Raw genomic sequence first — 25,711 nt, forward strand, 5'->3', positions numbered from 1 at the left:
CTAGGTACATATGTCTGTGGGATAAGGTGAATTATTTAAAGTTATGATATTAGTTAGTGGAGACTCTCTGCACCTCTGGGGTGCCATAGGACGTCTTGGACAACACAACAACATGATATTATTAACAGAGCGTCCTCCACTACCTATATTGGATTGGAACTAGAACTTATCACTAGTAGAAATTGGGACAGATAGATTTAATGGACTGGACCAAACTGGGCTGAGTGTAGCACAGGACCGTGGGGCTTGGCATAACATGGAGGAGGCCTATAGCCTGCAGTGGGTTGACATAGGCTGATGATGAGATTTAATGTTTGGGCATGATAGTTAACAAAACTATAAGTAGGTAATGGCATAGGCATGCTGAGTAAAACAAGGGTAAAACCCTTTGTTCCCATCGAGTCACACATCAAACCTGTCACACTGTATACGGTTGGGAATTCTTCATGAAAAGTGTGCCATCTAGTCACAGTGTTACTCGATGGGAGTGTTACTCGTTGGGAATGATTTATTTCTGAATTCCAAACCAGCCGCTGTAACTGGATGGGAACATAAACTAGAAAATTCCCAACTGTTCTCTCGTTACTCGTTAAGATTTGTTCAGTGATGATGAATGATGATGATGCCTAACCAGTGATAGGTACTGTGACTTATACAGTGTGTTGTTTTTCGGACCCGACAAACTTTAAGGGTGGATTCTACGAGTAGGTAATTTCATCTAGAAAAAACCCCCATATGTGGGGTCAAATCTCAATATTCTAGAAATGGCGGCCATTTTAAAGTTGCTTTGAACTTTTTTTATGTAACTTTTAAGCAGTTGTGAATATTTTAAATGAATAGAGATGACTTTTTGCTGATAATAGCATTTTATTTCATGTCCGTAAGGCGTTTAAATCTCGAGATGATTTTCTAATCTCTTCTAAACGAAGAAGAAAATGTAATTTAAGTTACTTAGACCCCCACATATGGGGGTTTTTTCTCGATGATATTACTCGTAGAAACCCTTAAAGTTTGTCGGGTCCGAAAAACAACACACTGTATAAGTATTTAATATTACGATTTTTTTTATTTTCGTTTCTTGAAAAAGTATGAAAATAGAAATAATTATTCCGAACAATCAAATAAGTTTTATTAAACTAGTTAACAATAAAATTATAAAATCAAAACCGAATTGTAAAATCCAATCATTTTTTTTCTATGAATGATAGATAGATACTGGGTGGGTAGTACAGCAGTAGCCACAAAATAATAGAGAAAATGAAAACTTTCATTTCCCAAATTTTGCGTGGAGGTGACTTTATGGCTGTTTGATATTTACTTATCGACTCATATCTGCTCTGCTTCACCATGAAGAAATAATTAGGTACTTCCGAAGTAACTACCGCAGATTAATGATGATCTGGGGCTTACACCGCGGGCGCGCCTCGGACATAGACGGAAGATGCAGATGATCTCAAAATAATGGCGAAAATTATGGGGACCAACACCGATATAGTACTTACGTGCTTATTTATTTATTTTATTCGGAAAACATAAACTAGTTAAAACTTAATATTACTAATTTGCATAACAGCCATGTAGTAGTTATAGTTATCGCATATGGTGGAATTCAGATCCATTGGACTCTTGTATTGGCTCAAAAGACTTGATGAGGTTTCACTAGCGCCATCTACCTAAATATCTTATTCACTCCATCCAAAGGTTGTCTGGCAGAGATCGCTTTTAGTGATAGGACCGCCTTTTGTACCCTAATTAGGTTCATCATCTTTAGCCTATAGCAGTCCACTGCTGGACCTCTCCCAAAGCACTGGATGTGATATTTAGCTTTCCGCATCCAAATTAGGTTACAACTTGTATATTTTATTATTCTTTTGGGGTGTACAAATAAAGTGTATTCTATTCTATAATCGGTTTGGTCTATGGTGGAAAATTATAAATTGAAAATCCCAACAAGTTACTGTGACTTGTTGGGAATTTTTATTTTCATAGTCCCAACTAGTTACAGTGTTACAGTTGTATGTGACACGTTGGGAATGAAGGAAAAGGATGTTTCAACGAGTAACAGAGTGTGGACTGATGGGAATTTTATACATAAAATTCCCAACGAGTAACAGTGTGACTGGTTGAGGTGTGACTGGCTGGGAACAAAGGAGTAAAACGCGTGGAAAGTGGAAAGCACGCCAATTTGTATAGCACGCAAGAGTTGCCATCTAGTGGTAAACAAGCTGCACTACTGTGATACGATAAAGTTAGTTTCAATCCAATGTAATAGAGGGCGGCTTATCAACATCATAGAATTAAGAATATAGACGCGGCCCCAGACCCTCGCAAAAACAGTTACTATTCCTGCGAGCTGAAGGGCCACCCCACGCTATATTTGCCTGCTCGTGGTCTCTGGTTCCCACTCGTGAGTTGCGATCTTGTTTAATTCAGAGGTCATCCGCATTCTTCAGCTTATATGGCCAACTCATTGGCAATTTCCTGCATTAACTATGGTTGAATATCAGAGGATATTACCTTTACCACCTCTGAAGGCTCTGAAAAGTAAGCATCGAAGACTAGAAATTCACCATAATACATATTCTAATATTGTGCTCTCAGTCCCAGAATAATGACTGAAATTCCTGCGTTCGAAAATTGATTTATTAGTTGCTAAACAGTACTATTAGGCGCATATAGATGGCGTTATGAAACACATTTTAGCATAGAATTTCCATGCAATTTAGCTTTCAGGGATTTATTGGTAGTTGGCCATTCCATCTAACAATAATAATTATCTAACTAAGAAACGGAATGATGCAAAATGGATCCTCGGTTAGCGAGGACCCACAATCTCATTTGATTAATTTAATTTCATCATCAAACATACAGTAACTAACTAGGCATACAGAGGATCAACCCATTATCCATCCATGTCCACCATCGCCGTCATATCTGCATTAGCAGCTCAAAGTACACTAGTATGTAGATTATTATTAAGTACCTACGTATTAAAATAACCTAGGTACTTCGATAAGTATCTATTTAATAATAATAAGTCAAGTAAAGTACCTAGACCTACCACCACAATCATGTTTCTTGTGTATAATGGGTAGGATACCTACTGAGACGGTCCATCTTCTGTAACCCCGGTAGGTAGGTTACTTACAAGGTATCCACTTGGCCGCGAACAGTTTGGTATCTCCAGATGACGTCATTCTTCAGTGTCAATCTCAGGCTATTAAAAAAATTGGAACGTAATTTATGTCGAAACTATCATCATACCACAATCATACCAATACGATAAGTACGATAGTGTTCCCTAGTAACTATCGAAAACAAAAGTTTAAGAGGTCAAAGAACTAGATTTCAAATATAAAATTTTACAATCATCAATGAATGGGAGACTTTCTGACAGCTCATTAAAACAAGTAACTAAGTACTCAGGTAAATCATAGATGGCGTTCTTAAGAGTAAATTTTATTAACTTATTGAAAACCAATAAAAATAAATTGAATCACTGCTTTTTATGTTTTATTTCTTATATGTATTTAAATGAGCTGTCAGAAAATCTACCATAAAATCAGATAAAACGAGTCCGAAGCTGCGTTTCAAAATCTACTCGCTGTCCCTAACGTTAACGCTTGCAAGATTGAAACGAATATCATCGCCCACTCATAATGCGAAGGTCATACATTTTCATGGCATGCCTATCACCATTGGAGGTATATTGATTGCGTCAGCCAATGCTTGATGAAGGTTTTTGTTCTAAGATAGGTAACTACAATGTTAGAAGCAAGCAACGCGTAACCATAGAGTAATAGATTTTGAAGGGCAACTTAAAAACTCATTCTATAGGCCATCTACATCATGGATTAAAGGAGATTCTATGAAATTATCCTACATTTCATTTTATAACTGATGATCCCTACAAGGTGAATGATTGAGTTCTATGGCTCGCTAAGCTTTTCCTGTTGTAGGTAGGTATACGACCTTGCATATACCTAGATGTAGATAAGTGGATAGGTACTAGGTAGGTGTAGGAGGATATGCATTAGCATTATTACATTATCTATGTACTATGAATGTAGATAACTCTTGTTATGGCTGAAGCCGAGATATTGCTATTTTATTTATGTCCTTACCTACCTACTAAGTCTCCTAACATACATATACTCACGACTGTGAGTACGGTATGACCTATAGTTAATGCAAAGAATTTTCTTTATAAGTACATACTTACATAATTTTCCTAGGTAAGGTAACAACTTTGCATTATTTCAACTGTATAACCTAATTTATGTACCTAAATAGGTTTAATAGGTCACATTTGACATGTGTCTTGTTACTCTTATATTTAATTTAGAATTTATCGTTGCTATTGCTCTCAAATGTGGCCTATTAAGTAGGTTTATTAACTCTATTAAAATAATATAGAAGATGTTTAATATCCCCTACGTAAGATATTGGCAAAGCGTGTAGGTATATAGGTCAGAGAAAAACTATATTTTTACTGTTTACGAATTTATTTCCTCAGTATTTTCTCCCGCTATCCTTCTGTGCTGGCGATGTAGAAATTATGGTACCTGTAACAAAGAACAAAGTTTATATTAATTGTGTTAAACGTGTGCATTAAAATAATGAAGAAGTTGCTAATTAGGTACCTAAGTATTCTAAACCCAAGAAATGAAATACAAGCTTAAATAATATAAGAACAATGAACAAAGACAAAGTTGAAAGTATACTTTAATAGGTACTTGTGTATATTTTAACAACCTACTTGTGCAAGTATACCTAAATTGAATTCTACGAAAAAATGCTTGAGAGTAACAATAATAACTGCTAGCCATAAATTTATGCTTACCAGAGCAAACCTCGAATTACAACGAACGCTTCGCTCGTACGCGACTGGCCTCGATCCCTTTGTTACGCTGCAGATTGCTGTAAAATTAATAATTTGTTTAGTCATTATAATGTTAAATACGCGTGTATCACTGGCATGTAAGAATAAAAAAGTTGACGACATTTTTGTCTATGCTAAAGAGGCGCTTTCCCGCCATTTTGGTGCGCGGGCTGAAAAAGCGGAAAATCTTGAAAACTCGAGGTGTGAAGTCTATCATATAAGAAAGAGAAAAAGACTGACTGATACAAAACAAAGTCTAAGTCGATTTCTCTCCCCATACGACAAACTGTTGTCTTCAGTTCTTCAGTTTTTCACGGAAATCCTTGGTAGTTTTTCTTCATTCTTGGAACTGTAAAGTGAACCGCCTTGAAAACCCTGCCATGTTTTACTACCTAGTAACAAACGAAGGTGATACGATAGAAATAACATCGTTATCTTATCGTCATTGAATCTAGTCGGGCAAGTAGATAGAGGTACCTTTGTATTAAAATAACTGTTCCTATCCAATTAAGTTACAATACATGCGAACATGTGTTCAAATACTTTAGTAGGTAACACGTGTGTAGGTATAACCTTATTGTTACAATCGCGTCGGCAGAAGTTTAGGCCTATAATTTGGGTAATTTGATTAACATAAATATTTAAGGTATCTTACTAATTATGTTAGCGGTAGGTAAAGTAGGTTATCAATAGGATACGTAGTAGGTTAGTGCCTAGACATTTGCAAGCAGCCGTTACAGTGTAATCAAATAATGATATCAGAATGTACATAGCGTTGTTACTGTGACTATTCATTATACAAGCTCAGTACCTAGGTACCTAGTTAGGTACTATGTAGTTCTCGGCCGCAGTCTAGGCAATGTAATATAGTTAGCTATGACGTCTCTGCGTTATTTTAAAAACCGGTGCAGGTACTCATTTAGCCACGGATTTTATTTAGCAACTCTGCCAGTGGAACTCGACAGTTAGATAATTTAGAAAGCGACGTTCTTCCGAAACTGTTTTGACACAGAAAGGTCAGCTACCCAAACAAAAATGTATGAAGTACTTCAGCCATTGAGAGTAAATGGAACGTGACCAACTGTAATTGATTCTAAGCACACAATGAATGTGCGAAAACCTTGACCAATTTTAAGACACGATGATGAAAATTCGGCGGCGATAAAACTTAACGCTATTGCGTTTAGAAACCTTGGAGCGGTTACGAAATAACATGGTAATGGCGGTTGAAACACACGAGCAACATACCGTAATAGCACACGTAAAATTGTAGGCTACCGAACGTCAAACGCGCCACTCACAAATTGGAAGTAAAACTGAAATTTTCAAACTCCGCCAACGGTCCTTATCTTCAGGCTATAATCTTATCACACTATCGCAGCGTGTACACAAGTGGGCCTCGGTGCGACGAAAAACGTTCGATAACCTAGATACACGCGAACACATGTCACAAGAACAACGGAAATTTAATAGAAATAATAAATGGAGGTCTTACCATTAGGCGCGCGCTGCCGCTGTCATCGATTTAGCTGGAACTGCGACGTATCTATTCCGCGTGCTAGCTGGCTCGACCCGCGACTACGTTCACGGCAGAGGCGAGTGGACATCGTGCCGTCTCATGATCCAGGGGCGCGCTTTGCGCATCTTGCCACCAAGCGATGACCTAATTCTTCATGACCTCATTTTTTTATTTATCTAGGTCAACCTCGCGTCGGGGAGTAGACAAAGGCTCTGCACTAACCGCCGACGGAAAGGCACATTCCTGTAACACGCCCATGGTTTTCGGGTAGTTTTTGACACGGAAATAGTTGGCAAATCAATTACTTCAACAAAGCACACGGGTCGATGATTCAGTGTAATGAAATATTACTGCGACTATATTTACCCGGAATACCCGCAAACCACTTGAGGAAATGCAATAGTTTTCACTGGTTATGTTTAGAATTGAATTTTTGTGAAGTTATATTACTTGGAATAGACCAGGAAATGCACAATGATGTATTTTTTGTTAGTCAAATACTAGAACACGTCTATCAGGCTCGGCAGCGAGGTTTGCAATGGCGCTTGACGCCACCGGGTATGCCATGAAACGCGCGCAGCGAAAAACCGACGGCCACAGACGCAAAAGCGGAGCGATTCATAGGCGAGCGAAACAGCGATTATGATCCGACTTCCCGATTCTGATTTCTACGTCCCACAAGGAAATGATTTAGGACTTAGGTTAGGACTTGACTGATAGGTCCTGAAAACAAGGTTTTTAACGTTTTTTCAGCAACTTTTGGTTGATATAAGGGTCAAAATCAGAGAGGTGAGCATTATGCCGGCGACAAAGTTTTTCCTAATTTTATTACATGATATTACTAAAATAATTATTTCAAAATAAAGGTTCTGTGCATATAATTACAGTGCACTCAGCATATTTATTTCGCTACGGTAATATTTATTTGATTTTAAACAAAATACGTCCAAATCGTCATTCCGAGAACGCGTCCTTATACCATGTTTCGAAGTTCAAACAAGTCAAAAATGTTTAAAATTTAACTTAAAATTGACATATTTTAATATTATCTTTTAGAATAATCAAATTATGAATATAAGTATAAATTACATTATTACAAGTAAAACTTCTTCATATTTTGGCTATTCAAATGCTGTCCGTCGTTTATCAAATCATTCCGTGAACGTGGTGGATATCGGTCGATGTAAATAAAACAACACACGCCAGGTGGCGTTAGCGAGCAGTAGTGTAAAGTTCACAATTCAAAGCAAAAGGCGTGTGTTGTGTTTTCGAAAAAAAATTATTAGATTTTGTTGGTAAGTACCTTTTAATTTCATATGTGTGAAGCGTACTTTAATTCCCTGTCACTACGGGAACGCTCTTTAGTATGTAGTTTTTCAAAAATTTGCGTACTTTTAGCAAAATTCTTATAAATATTGTTGCTCACTTGTTCATAATCTCTAAAACCAATATTTAACATGGCGGCGTCAAGCGAGACATGAAAATATTTAACGAATAATCATTTCGGGAACGGTCATTTCGGGAACGTTCTGTTATATGACAGATGTTCACGAAATGACGCCTACGTTCCTGAAATGCCATTTTTTTGGGGCAAAATGATGCTTTAATGCTTATAAAACAATAAACATGCAAAATCTTGGTTTTAGGTATCCATTTAGTACGAGTAAGATGGAGAACGATGAAAATGAAGAGAAAAGGAAGTCAAAAAAGTCGTCCGAAAAAACCTTAGCGTTGGTAGCTCAGTCGGGTAAGCGCCCGCTTCTCACGCAAGAGATGCGGGTTCAAATCTCGGCGCTGACATGTACCAATGAGTTATTTTAACTTAATTACAATGTATACCATCGCTCTTACGGTGAAGGAAAACATCGTGAGAAAACCTGCATATCTAGATTTAGCACATCTAGATATGTGAACCCACCAACCCGCAGTGGACCAGCGTATTGGGAAATGGTCCAAGCTTAGGAAGGCAGTTTAGACCTTGGGGATATGCGCATAGGTTCGACTCGAGAGAGCCAGGTGCAGGTACTTGCAACCCCACAGAGAATAGAATAGAACCTTAGCGTTTGTAGACTATCAGAAGGCCTTTGATTCGATCGAGACGTGGCGTGGGCGGTGCTGAACGCCTTACAACGGTGTCACATTGACTACGGGTATATCGAAGTGTTGAAGTGATTGTATAGAAACGCCACCATGTCAGTTTGAGTACAGGACCAGACTACGGAAGCAATTCCATTGCAGAGAGGTGTGAGACAAGGAGATGTTATAAGTATCTCCGAAGCTCTTCACTAATGCGATGGAAGATGTCTTCAAGCTCCTAGACTGAAAAGAACTCGGCAATCAACGGCGAATACATCTCTCACCTTCGGTTTGCCGACGTTATTGTGGTTATGGCAGAATCGTTGGAAGACCTCAGCAAAATGCTGACCTCAATCGCGTTTCCCAACAGGTAGGCCTCAAGATGAATATGGACAAGTTGAAAGTCATGGCCAATTCTCAGGTAGCGCCCACCTCAATATCTATAGGGAACTCGATTCTTGAAGTGGTGGAAAATTACGTCTAACTTGGACAAACAGTCCAACTAGGAAGATGCGACTTCGAGAAAGAGGTCACTCGGCGAATCCAACTTGGCTGGGCAGCGTTTGGGAAGTTACGAAGCGTCTTCACGTCCGAAATTCCCCAGTGCCTCAAGTCGAAAGTCTTCGAACAGTGCGTGTTGCCAGTGATGACCTACGGTGCCGAGACGTGGTCCCTAACTTTAGGCCTCTTGAATAGGCTCGGAGTCACCCATCGAGGTATGGAAAGGGCTATGCTTCGTATAATCAGAAATGAAGAGATCCGTAGAAGAACCAAAGTAACAGACATAGCTTATCGAGTCAGTAAGCTGAAATGGCAGTGGGCCGGACACATTGCTCGAAGGACTGATGGTCGGTGGAGCAGAAGAGTCCTCGAGTGGAGACCACGTACTGGCAAGCGCAGTGTTGGGCGGCCCCCCGCAATATGAACGGTCGATATAGTCAAGTCCGCGGGGAAGCACTGGATGCGGGCCGCCTCCGATCGTACAAGGTGGAAATCTTTGGGGGAGGCCTATGTTCAGCAGTGCACGTCCTATGGCTGAGATGATGATGATGATGATGATTATATTATTTTCATACACCAAATGTACCAAAAACCTAGCTTTGCGTTCATTTAGGGAAGGTCAACGTCATTTAGGGAACTTCGTTGTCATTTTGGGAACACTCCCATCATTTTCGGGAACATCACAAAAACGGCAAATAAGTCACTATTATGTAATGCTATAATTAAATCTTGCATATACAGCATTAAATTACCTTGAAACCTTTGTATTAATATTATTAATATATAACGTAGTGCAAAAATGTATACAATAAATTGAAATTATGGAACGAAATTTTCACAAATTGGAAATTTATGGAGAGTAATTTGAAAAATAAGTGGTTTCATTATGAAAAAAATCAAAATAATAATATTTTCTGATTTAGGAAAAGGTTAATTACTATTTCTTGAAGGGGATTCTTAAATGTGTTCGTTATATTATTATTTAAAAAATAATTAAAAGTGTTCCCGAAATGACTCTTGGCCCTGTCATTATTCTTATTAACAGGTATAATTTCTAAAATATATAATTTTGTGCGTGCCTCATCACAGGCTATGTTCATGACAAATGCCACAACAGACTCCACTTGTTAGTTTTCTTCAAAATAAAACTTAATTTCTCAGAAATTTGAAAACCTAAAATGCTCACCTCTCTGATTTTGACCCATAAGTATGCCAATTTGAAAGTTTTTTTTAATCTTAAAATTTTCTTCTGGAAAATGTAATACCAATCTGTTAAAATTTCCATTGCCAACTAAACTCTAATGCAACATTAGACAAACAGACCATTGCATTTCCACATTGAACAACGCGAAGGGCCTTCGACCTCGCCCTATTTCCGTATTTCCACGAGCCGTGGAAACCGCCGTTCGCCCCGCTCTGTCCCTGCCCTCCGGTTTCCCAATTTCATGTACTTCTGAAAATGGGGGCGAAACTCGCGCAGGCGCGCCGCCGCCCCAGCCTCTGCAACATTTTATCGGGCGAACTCTGTATACTACGGTATGCATGTACCTAGCTCGTAACTGGTAAACAGTGATGTCACTGTATTGAAAGTTTGCAGGTCACACAGACATCGGTATTTCGGGGCGGGTCGCGGTATCGATCCACGTTACACAGCGCTCTGCGGCTACGGAGCTCGCGCTACATCGGTCTGCTACCGCTTCCAACCACCGCCCAGCATACGCTGCTCCATCACCTACTAGATGTAAAGGTGTTATTTATAGATTTACGCATAGGGAATGTTGTAACAGTGGACAGCTGTCTTAAGATTTTTATTCAAACCAGTTTCGCTTTGTTCTATTGAAATCAAAAATCGCCATTGAGCATTGAGACCCCTTTATGGGAGCGGATTGGCACAATGCGATGGCGACTGCAGACATTGGGCGCGGAATATGCTAGAAGTGACAAAGAGCGTCGTGATTCCGTTCTAAATTGGAGTGAATCGAGCGAGTCGTTATCGCCAGCACGTGGCCGTCAGATGTGTGCGTGACCCGATTGCGCGCACAGTGGCGACTGTTCGCTAGTTTTATCGCGGCGCTGGCGAATTAGGGCAAAGGCAGGGCGCCGCCGACAACGAAATTTAGTTCAAGCTTAGTCGATATTGCGCTCTTTGTTCCTGACGCGCCACGTCTAATACGCAGTTCGCATGTTCCAACGCAGATACGATGGGTAATGCGACGTACAATCCATATTTACAAGGATTTCACGCCTATCTCCTCTCCTCTAGTAGTATAGCTCCCAGGCTGTTGGCCAGAGCTTGTATACAAAGTTTCAGGGTTGGAAAGTTCATTGGTCCCTGAAAACTGTTTAATTACATTACACAAGTCGCTAGCACTACGTGGGTAATCGTAAACTTTACTGAAAAGTATTTTCGTTTAACATGGACTTGAAAAAACTTTCACGAAATATTTCACATACTTTTTTTTACTTTTAATACAATATTGTGAAACTGAAACTCATGAAAATATAATCATTATCACCAGGCAAAAATTACTTACTGAATATTAATTCAGCTCGGCCAGTACATATTCCCTTCAGTCGTATTTACTAATAAAAACATACAAGATAAGAACATTGTATAACTTTATTTTTATAATCATTCAATAACTTAAAATAATTTTCAATTTATACAATTTTCTAGGGCAATTAGTATTAAAATTTATGCTATGTGTGAACGCAATTTCAACAAAAATTTGCACTGTAATATTTTTACATAGTCATGATGATAGTAAAACTCGATTTCATTAAAATTGCACTCACAGACAGAATCCGACACTTTGGATAAATAACTTACTGAAATACTTGAAAGCAAATTATAAATAAATACCACTAATTTTAAACAATTATATGATAATCTTTGTACCAAAAATAAGTAGCTATTATAATTATAAGTCAATTATTGTAATTATAATAGTTTATATCATGTCAGGAAGATACACTTGTGCGTTCGAACTCTCTTAATTTTATAATTGAGCAGCAAAAATTCCTGCATTTCATTAGGTACCATGTTCTTTCGAACTAGTTATATAAAGCCGAAGTACATACGTAGTATCTACCTAGTAGGTAAAACGGCAGTCTATAAAACTTATCCATTGATAGCAATCTACGATCCATTGAATCCTAAAGTTGTATGACATATTTTGAGAAAATTAAACGTTGCATAGAAACTGGTTATAATATATTCATTATACTACACACTTTGAACTATTACTTGTTGTAAACATAAAGAGTATTTATCGTGTCTTTAGAAGTTTAGAAGGCATGCGCATAATAATTATGTGAAACCAAAACATACATAACAATATTATCGTTCTGACATGTTTTGTCAATACTTATCTACGTAAGTTTATATAAGTAAATAAAGGAATTATGCAGTGAATCAGAAAGGTTGTGATGCTTTTAGCATCATTTATCCGAACTAATATTATAAATACGAAAGTAACTGTGTCTGTCTGTCTGTCTGTTATTCTTTCACGCCAAAAAACGGATTTGAATGAAATTTGGTATACATATGGTCTAGACCCTGAGAAAGAACATATGCTACTTTTTATCCCGTAATTCCCACGGGAAAACTTTTTAAGGCGAAGCGAAGCTTGCGGGAACAGCTAGTTTAGAATAAAACATGTAAGTAGTCCTACTAATATTAAAAAAGCGAAAGTTTGAATGTATTGAAATCTACATATATGTATTTAAAAAGTAATAAACGGATTTTAATGACATTTGGTATGCAGCATGCTTATAACGCTGGATTCACATATACTTTGGCAAATTTTTATGCCAGTTTTTTCCCAAGAGATTATTTTAAAGCCAAGCGAAACCCACGGGATCAAGCTAGTTCTTCTATAAAAGATAATATATAGGATCCGAACTACCTAATCAAGGCCGATTCAGATCTTCAATTCTTTATCGGCAGGCGTGTCGTGACCTACTTTTTCGTTTCGAAATTTCATAGATAAAATAGTTTATTACATCCCAACTCGTATCTTTTATACATTTACTCATGAACTTGTGACAAGGATGAGAAGTTTATAATTTACTATTTTAGTAATTATAAATATTAATGTGGGTATAAATAAACCACACTGTTATGTACTGAGTACTGACCCTATTTTGGGCTGTGGATTAGTGAAGGGATTTCACTTGCGTAGGCACGCAATAATAACAGTCGTAAGGCTTCCACGAAATTTCCCCACTATTTCCTCACCCAATCATGTAACCGCTAATATTATTTTATTATTAGATATTCATTGAACGTCGTTTATATTACGTCATTCCTGTAAAATGCGTCACCTCAAATGTGGTACCTACTTAACATGCAGAACAAAGAATCTATATTTTTTACTGATTTTATTCTTCAGTTATTCTTCAGTGCATCTTGAAATATCTTAATATTGATAAAGAGAGATAATAAGTATTGCTTTCTTTTTAGGAACATGAAAACCCAACATCTACTTTTCAAATGCCAAGTGTTCCCCTTTGTAAGTTTCAACTGAAAAATATTCTCAATTTATGGCTGGCAAAACACAAACTTAGGGGAATAGCATTTGCCTAGTACCTACCTATGTATAAATATATATTCATGCAATAACCTACTTCTGGTGTAAGGAATCAGGTCACCGAATGGGGTCGGCATTGCAGGCGGCCTCCGCTCTGATAGATGCAGAGAAATTGGCCTCGATTGTTTGTTTTCAGCAAATTTAGATATCGGCCCCTAAGAGTGTTTCGTGGAAATAGACACAAATGATATATATGTATATGGACAGAAATACTGATTTGTAAAAAACGACCGGACGGTTCCTTGCCATGCCTTTGTCTAGATCGGGAAGACAAAGGAAGTAGGTAATTTACTTCAGATTTATCTGAAAGAATATTTAGTTTACAAATTCGTTCAATGTTTGTATTTCTTATATTGAAGTCCAACAGGACTGCTTTATTTTCATTGTAATCAGGTAACATGTTAGGTTAAATCCCACTCATCTGAATTTCATGATCGTATTTCGTTCATAGTGAAAATCATGTAGATTCATTGTTTTTTTTACAGGAAAGACCTAGTATACCTACCATAAAATTCAATAAACTCTAATTACGTTTGAATTATTTAAATCTTTGCATGTTTCCGAGTTCATTTAAATGTTTAATTTATTCCAACCAAAAGCGAAGCAGCCTCAAAAACCCACCAAACATCGGTGCTCTAGAATCATCATGTTGTCACAGTGGGTGCGCCAGAAGTGTGGACGTAAACGAAATAATTGAAATAACCATGTCACGCGGAACTGGGGCGCGGGGCCGCGGCCGGGCGACGCCCCAGCCTGCCCCGGAGCACCCCGGGTGTTGTAGGGTCCAGGTATCTGTGTGTCTGTCTGTCTGTAGTTGGTGGAGACTGGATGGATTAGATCGCATTCGTTTGTGTTTTGTTAGTTTCAGGTTTTAAGCATTAGTTTGTTGTTTATAGGTAGGTATTTATCAAAATCCGTTCAGCCGTTTTACGTTACGAGTATTTTAACTGATAAGTTTTTCAATTTTAGCTTGGGTATAACCTACCCTGGTTAGGTAGGAAAATAAATTTTCTTTGAGCTACTGTACGGCGCCGTGAAATAATGCTTTGTCTGATCTGGACGTGCCGTGCAATCATACCCCGGACCAACCCCGAGGGGTGTTATTTATACGTATCTATCTGTGTGTCTCTGTTCTGTAGTGGGTGGAAAATAGATGGATGCATTCGAAGGCGCTGTTATTCCTTGTGTTTTGTATCGCTTACTTATTGCCGCTGGTCTTGTGATTTATCAAAATCGGCTCAGCCGTTTCACAGTTACGAGTATAAGCCGATTAGCGTTTCATTTTTAGCATAATTAGGTACCTTCCTATGGGCGGTTAGATTCATCAATTGGTTTTTATTTAGAAAACAATTATTTTCTTTGTGCTTCAGTACGGCGCCGTGGAAAGGCTTTGTCTGATCCCATTTTCCGCGATTACGTGTGTTTTTTTATTCAATTCCGAATGGAGTGGGAAATGTTTATAGGGTTCTGTACACGAATAAAAATGCTTAAGTTGTAAGACAAACACTCCAAAACTGGTGTGATAAATAAATTTATAATATTATTAATGTAGATTACTTTAATGGCCTAAATTATTTTCCGCTACGTAATCTAAAACGCCAAACTCACAAGTGTATTTCCTAACTGATAATTCATTATGATATTATATTGTAATAATAATAATGCACCTTTCCGAAATACTTATAAGGTATTTATATTTTAACTGGAATGTGGGTCATTCCTTCAGTTCTTTTACGTATTTTTGTGATCCATTTGTCAAATAATATAACATTTACAATTATGACGATTTTAAAGGCACAAACTTAAATTATATCCATCAAACTAAAAATTCGTCCAAACATCACGTTACACGAGAATAACTATACCGGAATTAAAATTATACGCGAGTAAATATCTAGGATAAGTACATTTGCATTCTACCAAGTTATACCATGATTAAATTGAATGAACGAGGAACGAAACTGTAATGCAACTAAAATAAAAATAGTTGCGTTTCAAAGCATGCAATAGAAATGACATGCCAACTTAGTTTGAATGGATTATAAAAGTATGAAATTGTTTATGTTTTAATATTTTATTCGCTGTTGTTATTCTGAGACTTTGCCTTTTAACGTACTTTTGTTTATGTTTTGACACATGTGTTTATATGTCATTATAACGGTTTTCTAATCAGCTGATGTGCTGCCGCCATTACAAAATTACTCTCGGATAAGCTCGTTACACGGTCAATTTTGGCGGTATAACATTTTATTCTTGGGATAAGCTAGTTATCTTGGTTTCAGGTTTGGTAGAATGCAAAATCTGCTTACTCGCGAGTAACTGGTACTTTACTCGTGAGTAAAAAGTTACTCGACGTTGGTCGAATCCGCCCTAAATGAGATTTACGTAAACACTCACATAGTCGATTGTACAAATATTTTTAGGTCAGTGGTAAATTTAATTTTTGTGCCTTCATAATCGCTACTAGTGTTAACTTTATAAATAAACTAAGAATGTTGGTTTTATAAAAAAAAAGCCTTAGTCGTAAATGGCAGCTAATTAAAACTATTTCCTGATGAAGTTGGTTTCATTGCTATTTATACATCAAACGCGATGTCTATAAAATACATAAGTACTTACCCTATAATTACTGCATTTTTTCATAAGTACTTAGCATAAAATGAAAGCGATCTTAGTGTCTTTTTAATCAAAATATAATAAAAAAAAGAACTACGGCTAAAATAAATTCTTTCATTACGAAAGTAATATTTTTTACTAGTTAGCATTTCATTGGTTCTTATGTCTTATTTTGAAACGTATTTTTTTAATTAATTCAAATAAAAAGATACACTAAGATTATTCACCTTTTATGCCAAGTATGAAAAAATGCAGTAAGTATACGTACTATTTTATAGACATTATTACTAACAAAATGCATGTAAAATAAAGCCATAGCTCATGGCGTAAACACGTAACCAACTCATTAGTAACTAGTTTGTGTTAACAAAGAAAAGTCAAGAACGGCGGCGGAAAACCTTGCGGAAAACGTGAGCCCTAATGCGAGGGCGTGTAAGGCGTTTATCGATTGCGCCGCTAGTTATACAGTGACGTTTGTATGTGTAAAGCCCTGACCCATCTTCCTTCTACGGCCTTCCTTTAGCGTCCTAGATAAATCATCTCGCTGCTATCGCACTTTACTCGACTTTAGACTCTGTTGCAAACTTGGTAGATTCTAAATTCCCGTGACAAGGAACGTGAGCCTCACTAGCCAGTTTTATACTTTTAAAATGGTTTCATATTGTTAGTGGACAGCAGTAATTTTCATTTCCCGCATATTAATGAACTGGGGTAGGTACTAGTTATTATTCTGTGGAACTGGGAAAATAGGCTGCAGTTTACAGCTGCCTCGTGATTGGATGGACCATGGACCAATCGCAAAGTGGTTGGTAGCCTCTGTTTGTATCGTGCTTAATTAGTTATAAATACTGTTACATTATAATAAAATGGCGTTTAGATTCTACATCCTGTAATTATAAAAGTTATAAGCGGTTAATAACATAACAAAGCGTGTAGTTTTTTGTTGTTTTGCCTATTATTCTTTATAAGCTTATAACTTTTATCGTTTAAAAACAAGTAAGTACTTACAAACGTTATCTAAAATATGTGCGTGAATGAAATTACAATCTGGATCAATGAAAATTATAATTAAAACGGGAAATTTAAGATAACAACTATAAACTATTCGTGAATTTAGAACTTTATAAGCCAATCTATTATACATATTTATTTTTAATTACTATTTTATTTTATTTTATATAAGTATTATGTTTATATTCCAGTTCATTGGCACTTCTTAGCCCTTTTATAAATTACATGTATTGGTCCGACGACATTAGGTTGTTGTAGTTCTCAACTTGCCGCAGCGGCACTACTAGTTTTTAACCGATTCGTAAAAAGGAGGAGGTTCTCAATTCGTTTGTACGTAGTTTTTAGATAGCTTTGTGTATATGTTCAACGATATCTTCGCCAGTTATGGACCAATTTTGAGAATTTCTTTTTTAAAATATTTTAATTTTTTGGACGTATGTACATGTTGTCAAGCGATGAATACATAGAAACCAGTAATAACGATAACGTTGTCTTTTGGTAAGCGTCAACTTCGCAACGGACGCATCACAATCACTATCATTTTTATAGAAATTCCAACAAGTGCGGCCACTTCATCGGCATTGCCAACGCCGTTTCTCCATACATTTATGAATATCCGTTTAGTCCGATACGTACGGTGTCGATAGGTGGACGCTTACCTTTTTGATTTTTCCAACCTCATGTCGTCGGCAACCAATTTTCACCTTTCGTGAAAGAATTTTTCATTTCAATATTTAGTTACTTATTCGTTTTACAACCATTTCATTCTCACTTTTTTATTCACTGAAATTCAGACATGGATAATTCGTATTGATTAATATTAAATGATATTTAATTGTATTTATTTATTTGTTTAATGTACCTACTTTAGAATTTTACCTCGGTTGTGGGTACATTCCTGAAAATTCACATAATTTGTAATAAATAAGAAAAGAAGACATGCAAACAAAACCTCAACTTGCTTGACACATAAGGCAGTTTATTGCTTGTCTCACAGGAAATGCAGTCTACAATGTGAAAGGGGTCCTTTGGCATGAGGCTGACATTGACAGGTCTATGTAAAATTCTTTAGGAATCTATGGTGTCGCTAGTGTCTTTCGTTTAAGAATCAATGGTGCTGCCATCTAGTTGCCATTGGGCAGTAGCCGATGGGTTTGTCGCCATTTTAGCTTACGGCTGTACTAATATAGGATTTATGGACTCTTATTATTATTATTATTGAACAATCAATGATATTGTGCAGCTGAAATCAAACTGTGAGTCATAATATGAATGGTTTGTTTCATACAGTTTTGAGACACAATTTTGCAATTAACTTTTGGTTGTGGCTCTATGCCGTGTAAGCCGTAAGGAACACACAATGTATAAAATCTGTCTTTACGGTGAAGATTTAGATATATTTACAATGTTAATACCTGAAACCGTACAGAAGTAACTGCATGTCATCGATAGATAGTTTGAAATTGGCAGTAAAACAAAACCCGACAACGACGAACCTCAAACGAGGATTTCACTTCTAACCCTCAACTATAACTCCTCACGCCACGTACCAAAAAACCCCTTCACTCTTCATCACTGAGCATCTATGATCGCCGACAGGGATGGCATCGGATCCTTAAAATATTCCATTCCTCTTCGCTCTAACGGCTTGTACACAAAACTGCGTTGCGACGTCACATCGCAAAAATCTGCGACTGTTTTGACAGTTTTTCAGGGCAAATGCTTGATTACTGTGCAGGTTTTTGCGATGCGACGTCGCAACGTAGTTTTGTGTACAAGACCTAAACTCAACGTGATAACCTTCAAAACATAGCAAGACCTACATTGCCATTGCCATAGCCTTAACAAAACAACTATTATAATACATACTGGGTGTCAGCTGTGCGGGAAGACTGCTACTGCGCGGGGCGAGCTGGCGAGTGCGACCGGGCCGGCTCGCCGTCGTCTTTGGACTTCTTCTGGACGTACCTAAGGGTTTGGAGAGGTTAGTAAAGGGTTCACGGTCCCGAACTAAGCCTAAAGCCTGGTGGACTACGGCCTAAAATCTTATCTTTATTTTAAGGAGACTAGTCAGTGGGGACGTGATGGGTTTTGATGATGATGAATAAACGCGTTGTTAACGTGTAATGGTTGGTGTCTATTTGCATGTGTGAGAATGTATGTTCTTGTGTGTGTACAGCGGCAAATTAGGGCCGCTGATCCTGTTATTTTATTGTTTATAGTTAGAGAGAGTGGCAGGAATCTTGCAATGCAGTAATTTAAGTAGATGGAAAGGGAACCGGCGGCATAGCGCCCACCAATGGCTACGCAAGTTTTTCTACACCGAAATTTTGGCTAGATGGCACTTACGCTTATGAACGAATGATCTTATTATCAGTGGTCGGAACGCGTCCATATACGTATCATAATCAACCTGTCATAAGTAGTCATATAAGGGGCCGTCCATTAATCACGTGAGGTCGTTTTTCTCATTTTTTGACCCCCCCCTCCCCCCTGGTGATATTTGGTGAGGTTTGGGAACAACCCCCCCTCCCCCCCCCTGGATCACGTGTATTTTTTTGGAAGTCTATGTAAAGCCAATTTTTGACTAGAAAAAATATAGGTCATACTACAAATCGTTAAAATTTTTGCGCCGTCCAAAATATCGGTTCAGAAATACCTAATTTTTGACAAAAAATTAATACACGTGATGTCTAACGAGAACCCCCCCTCCCCCCTCGTGATGTTTCGTGAGGTTTTCAGTACCCCCTCCCCCCCCCTTTGAGCCTCACGTGATTAATGGACGGCCCCTAACACAAAATTTCACCCCCCCAGCACGCCTGCTGCCAGAGCGCTCAACTTGTACACAGACACACGACACTCACTTGTACACGTCGTCAGTGGGCTGCAGCCGGCCGGACGCGAGCTGCAGGCGGCGGCCGCGCGCGGGCGCGGGGGGCGCCCACCACTGCACCACGCGGCCCACCACCGGCACGCGGCCCAGCACGCCCTGCTGCCAGAGACGCTCGTACTGCTCGCGGGATAGGTCCGCTTCCGCTTCTTCTATGCCTGTGAAAATTGGTGGATATTAGTTTGTCATACATATACATAGAAAAACATTATGCTCAAAACTGCAATCCCTGAAGGGGTAGATATACTCGTAGATGACTCACATACATTTAAATGCACTTTTAACATTAACATTGGGTATAATGCTGACAAAAACACTCGTATAAGTCGCAAAGACAGTGGAAAGTCGTGAATTAACTACAACACTCTACTGCGTCTACGCTAAGACCGATGCAGAGGAAACGTTTAGGTCGAGGACGCAAGCGACGAGCATCTAGGTACTAGGAAATCCTAGCACACATTTACACAGTGTCAGAGTGAAAACTACAATCACATTTACCTTTCTAGAGCACCTCGCTCATAGTGCTTATGTCTTTTAACAGGTTGTAGGTGGTGGCTGGATGAGGAAGGCCAAGGACCGAATATTGTGTCAATCTTTATGAAAGGCCTATGCTTGGCAGTGGACGCTCACGGGCTGATGATGATGATGATGATACAGTACCCTTCTTGAGCACCTCGCTCATGGTGCTGAGCGCGCGCGAGGTGTCCTCGACCTCGCGCCCCGCCGCCAGCACAGCTGCTGGTGATGATGATGATGATGATACAGTACCCTTCTTGAGCACCTCGCTCATGGTGCTGAGCGCGCGCGAGGTGTCCTCGACCTCGCGCCCCGCCGCCAGCACCAGCTGCTGGTGATGATGATGATGATACAGTACCCTTCTTGAGCACCTCGCTCATGGTGCTGAGCGCGCGCGAGGTGTCCTCGACCTCGCGCCAGCACCAGCTGCTGGTGATGATGATGATGATGATACAGTACCCTTCTTGAGCACCTCGCTCATGGTGCTGAGCGCGCGCGAGGTGTCCTCGACCTCGCGCCCCGCCGCCAGCACAGCTGCTGGTGATGATGATGATGATGATACAGTACCCTTCTTGAGCACCTCGCTCATGGTGCTGAGCGCGCGCGAGGTGTCCTCGACCTCGCGCCCCGCCGCCAGCACCAGCTGTAGCAGCTCCTCCACGTCCGTGTCCGCCGTCACCATGCCGAACCTGGGACCATGGAGGTTGAGGTTAGAAGGTGTGAAGGTAAATGCACACAGGTGTGTCAGATATGTATATTAATAAATGGATGGTTGATGATTGTTTACAATGGGGTGCACGAAAGGAGCTACTTGAGTCACTGACATTCACCTGTAACTGACTGGCCAATCATTTTACAACGATGACAAACCCTAGTTCAGCCTTAGTATCATTGACTCATGTTACCATAGAATACAAGTACAGTACTATAATATATATATACAGTACTATATTTTTTTTTATATTATGTTACTAGCGTAAGGACATGGCCAACCGGTCAAGAAAATGCACGGGTGACATTTTCTTTATACAAAATATCTGACGGGCGCATCGTTTCTTTGACATCATTGCTTAGTATTTAGAAAGGCTCAATACCAATTAGGTTAGGTGATGAATGCAACACCCGTGAAAAAGCAATCAAAATGTCTTTGTTATTCTATTTAATTTTACTTCCCTAGTATTTTTCCTAGTCTTACCTCACACAAGCCATTCCGTCATCGCCATCACCGCAAGAGAAAGCCCCGTCGGTGGCTCGCAACGTGTCTACCAACTTCTTGTTCAACTCATTCAGGTTTTCAGTCTCAGCATCATCCCAGCCGGACGGGACGTAACGGACGCCACCGAGACCTGTCGATGGAATTATGTTATTAGAGTAATCGTTTATGGAAGAACTAGATGTTCCCGCTTCGACTTAAAACGTATTTCCGTGGGATAACCGCGATAAAAAGTAGCCTATGTGTTAATCCAGGGTGTCAGCTAACTCCATACCAAATTACGTTAAAATCGGTTCGGCCGTTTTGACGTGAATAATTAGTAACAAACATACACATACACTCAAACTTTCTCTTTTGTCTATTCATGACTTCGTGATAGTTTTGGCTGGAAGCGCCACATAGCATGCAACAAGAACCTAGTATATCGAAACTGTACCGGTTACTACTTATATGCCCGATCACTAGGATGTATATAAAACAAGATGGAAAACTTACCCGCCCAGCCGGGCACGTGCACTAGCCTCAGCAATGGTGACTCTGTGACTTTTTGTTGAAAAGGTTCCCTGAAAAAAAATAACTCAGTTAGCTTCATTTACTAGATTGATACACATGAATGCTTATGCTACTAAAACATAACACTCACGTCTTTATGGTTTAACGATCATTTTATACCAAGTTCAGTTAAGAAGACTTGCTTTAGGCTAAGGCTGCACAGGCAGGCGGCTTGCTTAGCGCCAAGAGCCTAACAAGTAGCTTAGTATAACAAACATTCTAAAATCTTCAAGTCACCTAGCGATTATCTTAGTAAAACAAACGTTCTAAAATCTTTAGGACCGTCCGCAATGATAAACGCTAAGCGCCTATGCAATCCGGGCGGTCGCCTGAGGCTTTGTCTAACTGAAAGCGTACCAGCGCCCGTCAGAGCGCTAACTTGACGCCACGCTTTGACGCTAAGATGTGTTGTACTACTATGGTAAAATACCGTCATAAGAATGCCAGCGCTAGCAGTACGCAACGCAACGTATTTTACCATAGTAGTATCGCTCTAACGCGCGCTACTAATGCTTTCTGTTTGATAAAGCCTTTACCCATAGCTACTTCGTATTCCTCCTCACACCCACAAGCTCCACAGTCGCATATATCACCTAGGACTAACAAACGAAATTCGCTCTTACAGCCACATACCTAAGCTCCACAGTGGCGGTGAGCACGTGCACTGCGCCTCCACGGCCGCCCGCAGCTCCGGCTCCGAACAAACGAAATTGGACCTTATCCCCACATACCTAAGCTCCACAGTGGCGGTGAGCACGTGCACTGCGCCTCCACGGCCGCCCGCAGCTCCGGCTCCGAACAAACGAAATTGGACCTTATCCCCAAATACCTAAGCTCCACAGTGGCGGTGAGCACGTGCACTGCGCCTCCACGGCCGCCCGCAGCTCCGGCTCCGAACAAACGAAATTGGACCTTATCCCCACATACCTAAGCTCCACAGTGGCGGTGAGCACGTGCATCTGCGCCTCCACTGCCGCCTGGAGCTCGGGGGCGCGCGCCTCGTCTAGTATGGAGCCCTCTAGCGGACAGTACCGGAGCACTATCCCGTGGGACTCTGTCTCGCAGACTTCTATGCTTATCTGTGGGTTAGAGGGAGATGGATTGTAAATGTTATTAGCTGCTTATATGCGAGTTAGACGGAGATAGCGGATGTATTATTTCTATTTAAGAGCGAGCCCTAGAGAGGACAGTACCGTAGCACCATGCCGTGGGATTCTGTCTCGCAGACTTCTATGCTTATCTGTGGGTTAGAGCGAGATGGATTATTTATTTATAGAATTTTTTTGTTAACCTCTAGAATGCCGTGTGCCAGATCTGTCCCAACCCCCCTTGTCTGCCTAGTGACAGATCTGTCCCAAGAGCAATTCATCGCGATTTTTGTGATTTTAGTTATTAATTACCATGAAATAGAGTATGAAATCACCTGTAATTTATTCTATATGAATGAAACAACCATCGACAACATTTATTGAGTCAAAAACTTCACTTGTTTACTAGTAGCGCGAAATTCAAATTTCGGTACCTTGAACAGTCCTTGTACTCGTGACTGTTGGTAATAAAATAGTGATTTAGTATGGAAAAAACGTGAAAAGGTAGGTAAATACTATGTTTTCTTGTTATTTATTCAATTTTGAAGGTATAGTGATATATCAATAGTATAAAAAAATACAAAAAATCGAGTTTTTATCGATCTAAAATTGTACCGGATTATTGCCTGAAGGGTGCGTAACTTTGTAAACTGATTTCTAGACTGTTATGTAAAAACAACAATAAATAATTTATTTCATTTATACAGATAATGGACAACATTTCATTTTCTTTACCCTATATTTTTATTAGTTATTCGGAAAGTTTATAGAAAATTAGTGGACCCGTATTTTTTTATTTTGTATATACATAAATTTTTGCATGTTATTTTTAACTTTAAAATTAATTATTTTAAAACCGGAACTGACGTCACATATTAGGCTCAATTTTTTTTTTGTCTATTGCCTGAGTCTCGAAAAAAAACATAAATGGCACTGACAAGTGACATTTAAACTTTGTTTACATGCCAACCAACAAACGGGTCATTTTCAAATGACCTTGATATTTCTGATGATGGAAAGTAGGTACTTATCATGTAAAAAAATAAGCAGAAGCATTTTTTCAGCTGTGTAGGCGGTGGCATGCTCTGGGACATATTATATAGAGGTCATCTCCTAATAATAAATAAAAAAAATAGTCAGAAAGTGTCAGAACAGAATTAATGAAAATGACCCAAATAAACAACAACGTCACGATAAAACGTCAACGTCAATCAAAAATGAAAGTGACAGTTACTTTGTTTTTAAATCTATAGGCTTTGATCATCAAAATGCATCGCACCTGATGCATGACGTCATCAGCACTTTTTTACTATTTTATGATTTTCTCGAAAATGATACATCCAAAAAATACAAAAACATTTTTTTTGAGGCCTTTAGAGCTAAATCTCGAAATGGTTTTCGATTTATAGCAGCTTTAGTTTTTTGAAATGTTGTCCATTTTATTGATAATACGTATTTATATCGGTTTATTCAATAAATAGCCAAAATATTAGAGAAAATCAATATTTATCAAGGTGCATCCAAAATTCACACACACACATACGCAAACAAAATGGCGGCCGCTCGTGTATGTACACGAAGTGCGTTGGATTGTTATACAGCGTGTTTTATTTTTTAGGATCATCGCTCTAGTGAACGTGAAGTTTAGGCTCTTTAGAATGATATCGATGTGTAGATGAGTCTGAGAGGGTGATCACCTGTCCTATTTATATAAATACATATATGTATTTATATATGTATATATTTATAGTATCATATTTGTTGAAAGTAGGTTAACAAATAAGTAAATATGATTCAGTAAGTAACTTACGTTTAAGTTTTTATAATTTAGAATGCTAAAATACGAAACATTATAAAAATATTATCATTCATGTTTTATTTCATCAAAAGTGAACACCCTTGATTTGGGACAGATCTGTCTCACGGCGCACTGGAGCAAGCTCTTGTCACGCACACATGCACATGTACAGAAAATGGAGTCTTTTGAAATAAAGCAAATTATAGTCAGTTTTCAAAATATAAATTATGAATCTATTTCTTCTAGAGTTTATACTTTATTGATATCAGTTGATAGCTATATAATCTCTTCAAGTAATAAGTATAAAAAACCTGGATTGAAACTAAAACTATATTGAAATAGAGGTATTTTTCTGTGATGGGTGCAGTTTCAAGTAAAAATCTGTAATCAATGACCTATAAAAAGCAAATAAAACTATTATAACTAATAAAATTCATTGTAACACGTTCATTAGCTA

The 25,711-nt window shown here is 38.7% G+C and overlaps 1 protein-coding gene across 2 annotated transcripts in view; it reads right to left on the bottom strand.

Annotated features, from left to right (window-relative positions):
* Nucleotides 1-4,486: 4,486 nt before the first annotated feature.
* LOC105386352 (pyridoxal-dependent decarboxylase domain-containing protein 1) overlaps nucleotides 4,487-25,711 on the bottom strand; it is a 39,163-nt gene continuing 17,938 nt past the window's right edge. The window contains exons 12-20 of one of the 2 annotated variants that reach the window (XM_048627072.1): nucleotides 23,296-23,447; nucleotides 22,312-22,379; nucleotides 21,799-21,949; nucleotides 21,171-21,292; nucleotides 20,062-20,245; nucleotides 19,067-19,165; nucleotides 6,378-6,644; nucleotides 4,844-4,920; nucleotides 4,487-4,565 (exon numbers count right to left, since the gene is read on the bottom strand). In XM_048627072.1, the coding sequence (XP_048483029.1) occupies nucleotides 19,093-19,165; nucleotides 20,062-20,245; nucleotides 21,171-21,292; nucleotides 21,799-21,949; nucleotides 22,312-22,379; nucleotides 23,296-23,447 (750 nt within the window). In that variant the 3' untranslated portion in view covers nucleotides 4,487-4,565; nucleotides 4,844-4,920; nucleotides 6,378-6,644; nucleotides 19,067-19,092. The remainder of the gene's footprint in view (nucleotides 4,566-4,843; nucleotides 4,921-6,377; nucleotides 6,645-19,066; nucleotides 19,166-20,061; nucleotides 20,246-21,170; nucleotides 21,293-21,798; nucleotides 21,950-22,311; nucleotides 22,380-23,295; nucleotides 23,448-25,711) is intronic. The other variant, XM_048627073.1, reaches the window with a different exon arrangement.

Source organism: Plutella xylostella, chromosome 17 (assembly GCF_932276165.1).
Source record: "Plutella xylostella chromosome 17, ilPluXylo3.1, whole genome shotgun sequence".
NCBI lineage: Eukaryota > Metazoa > Arthropoda > Insecta > Lepidoptera > Plutellidae > Plutella > Plutella xylostella.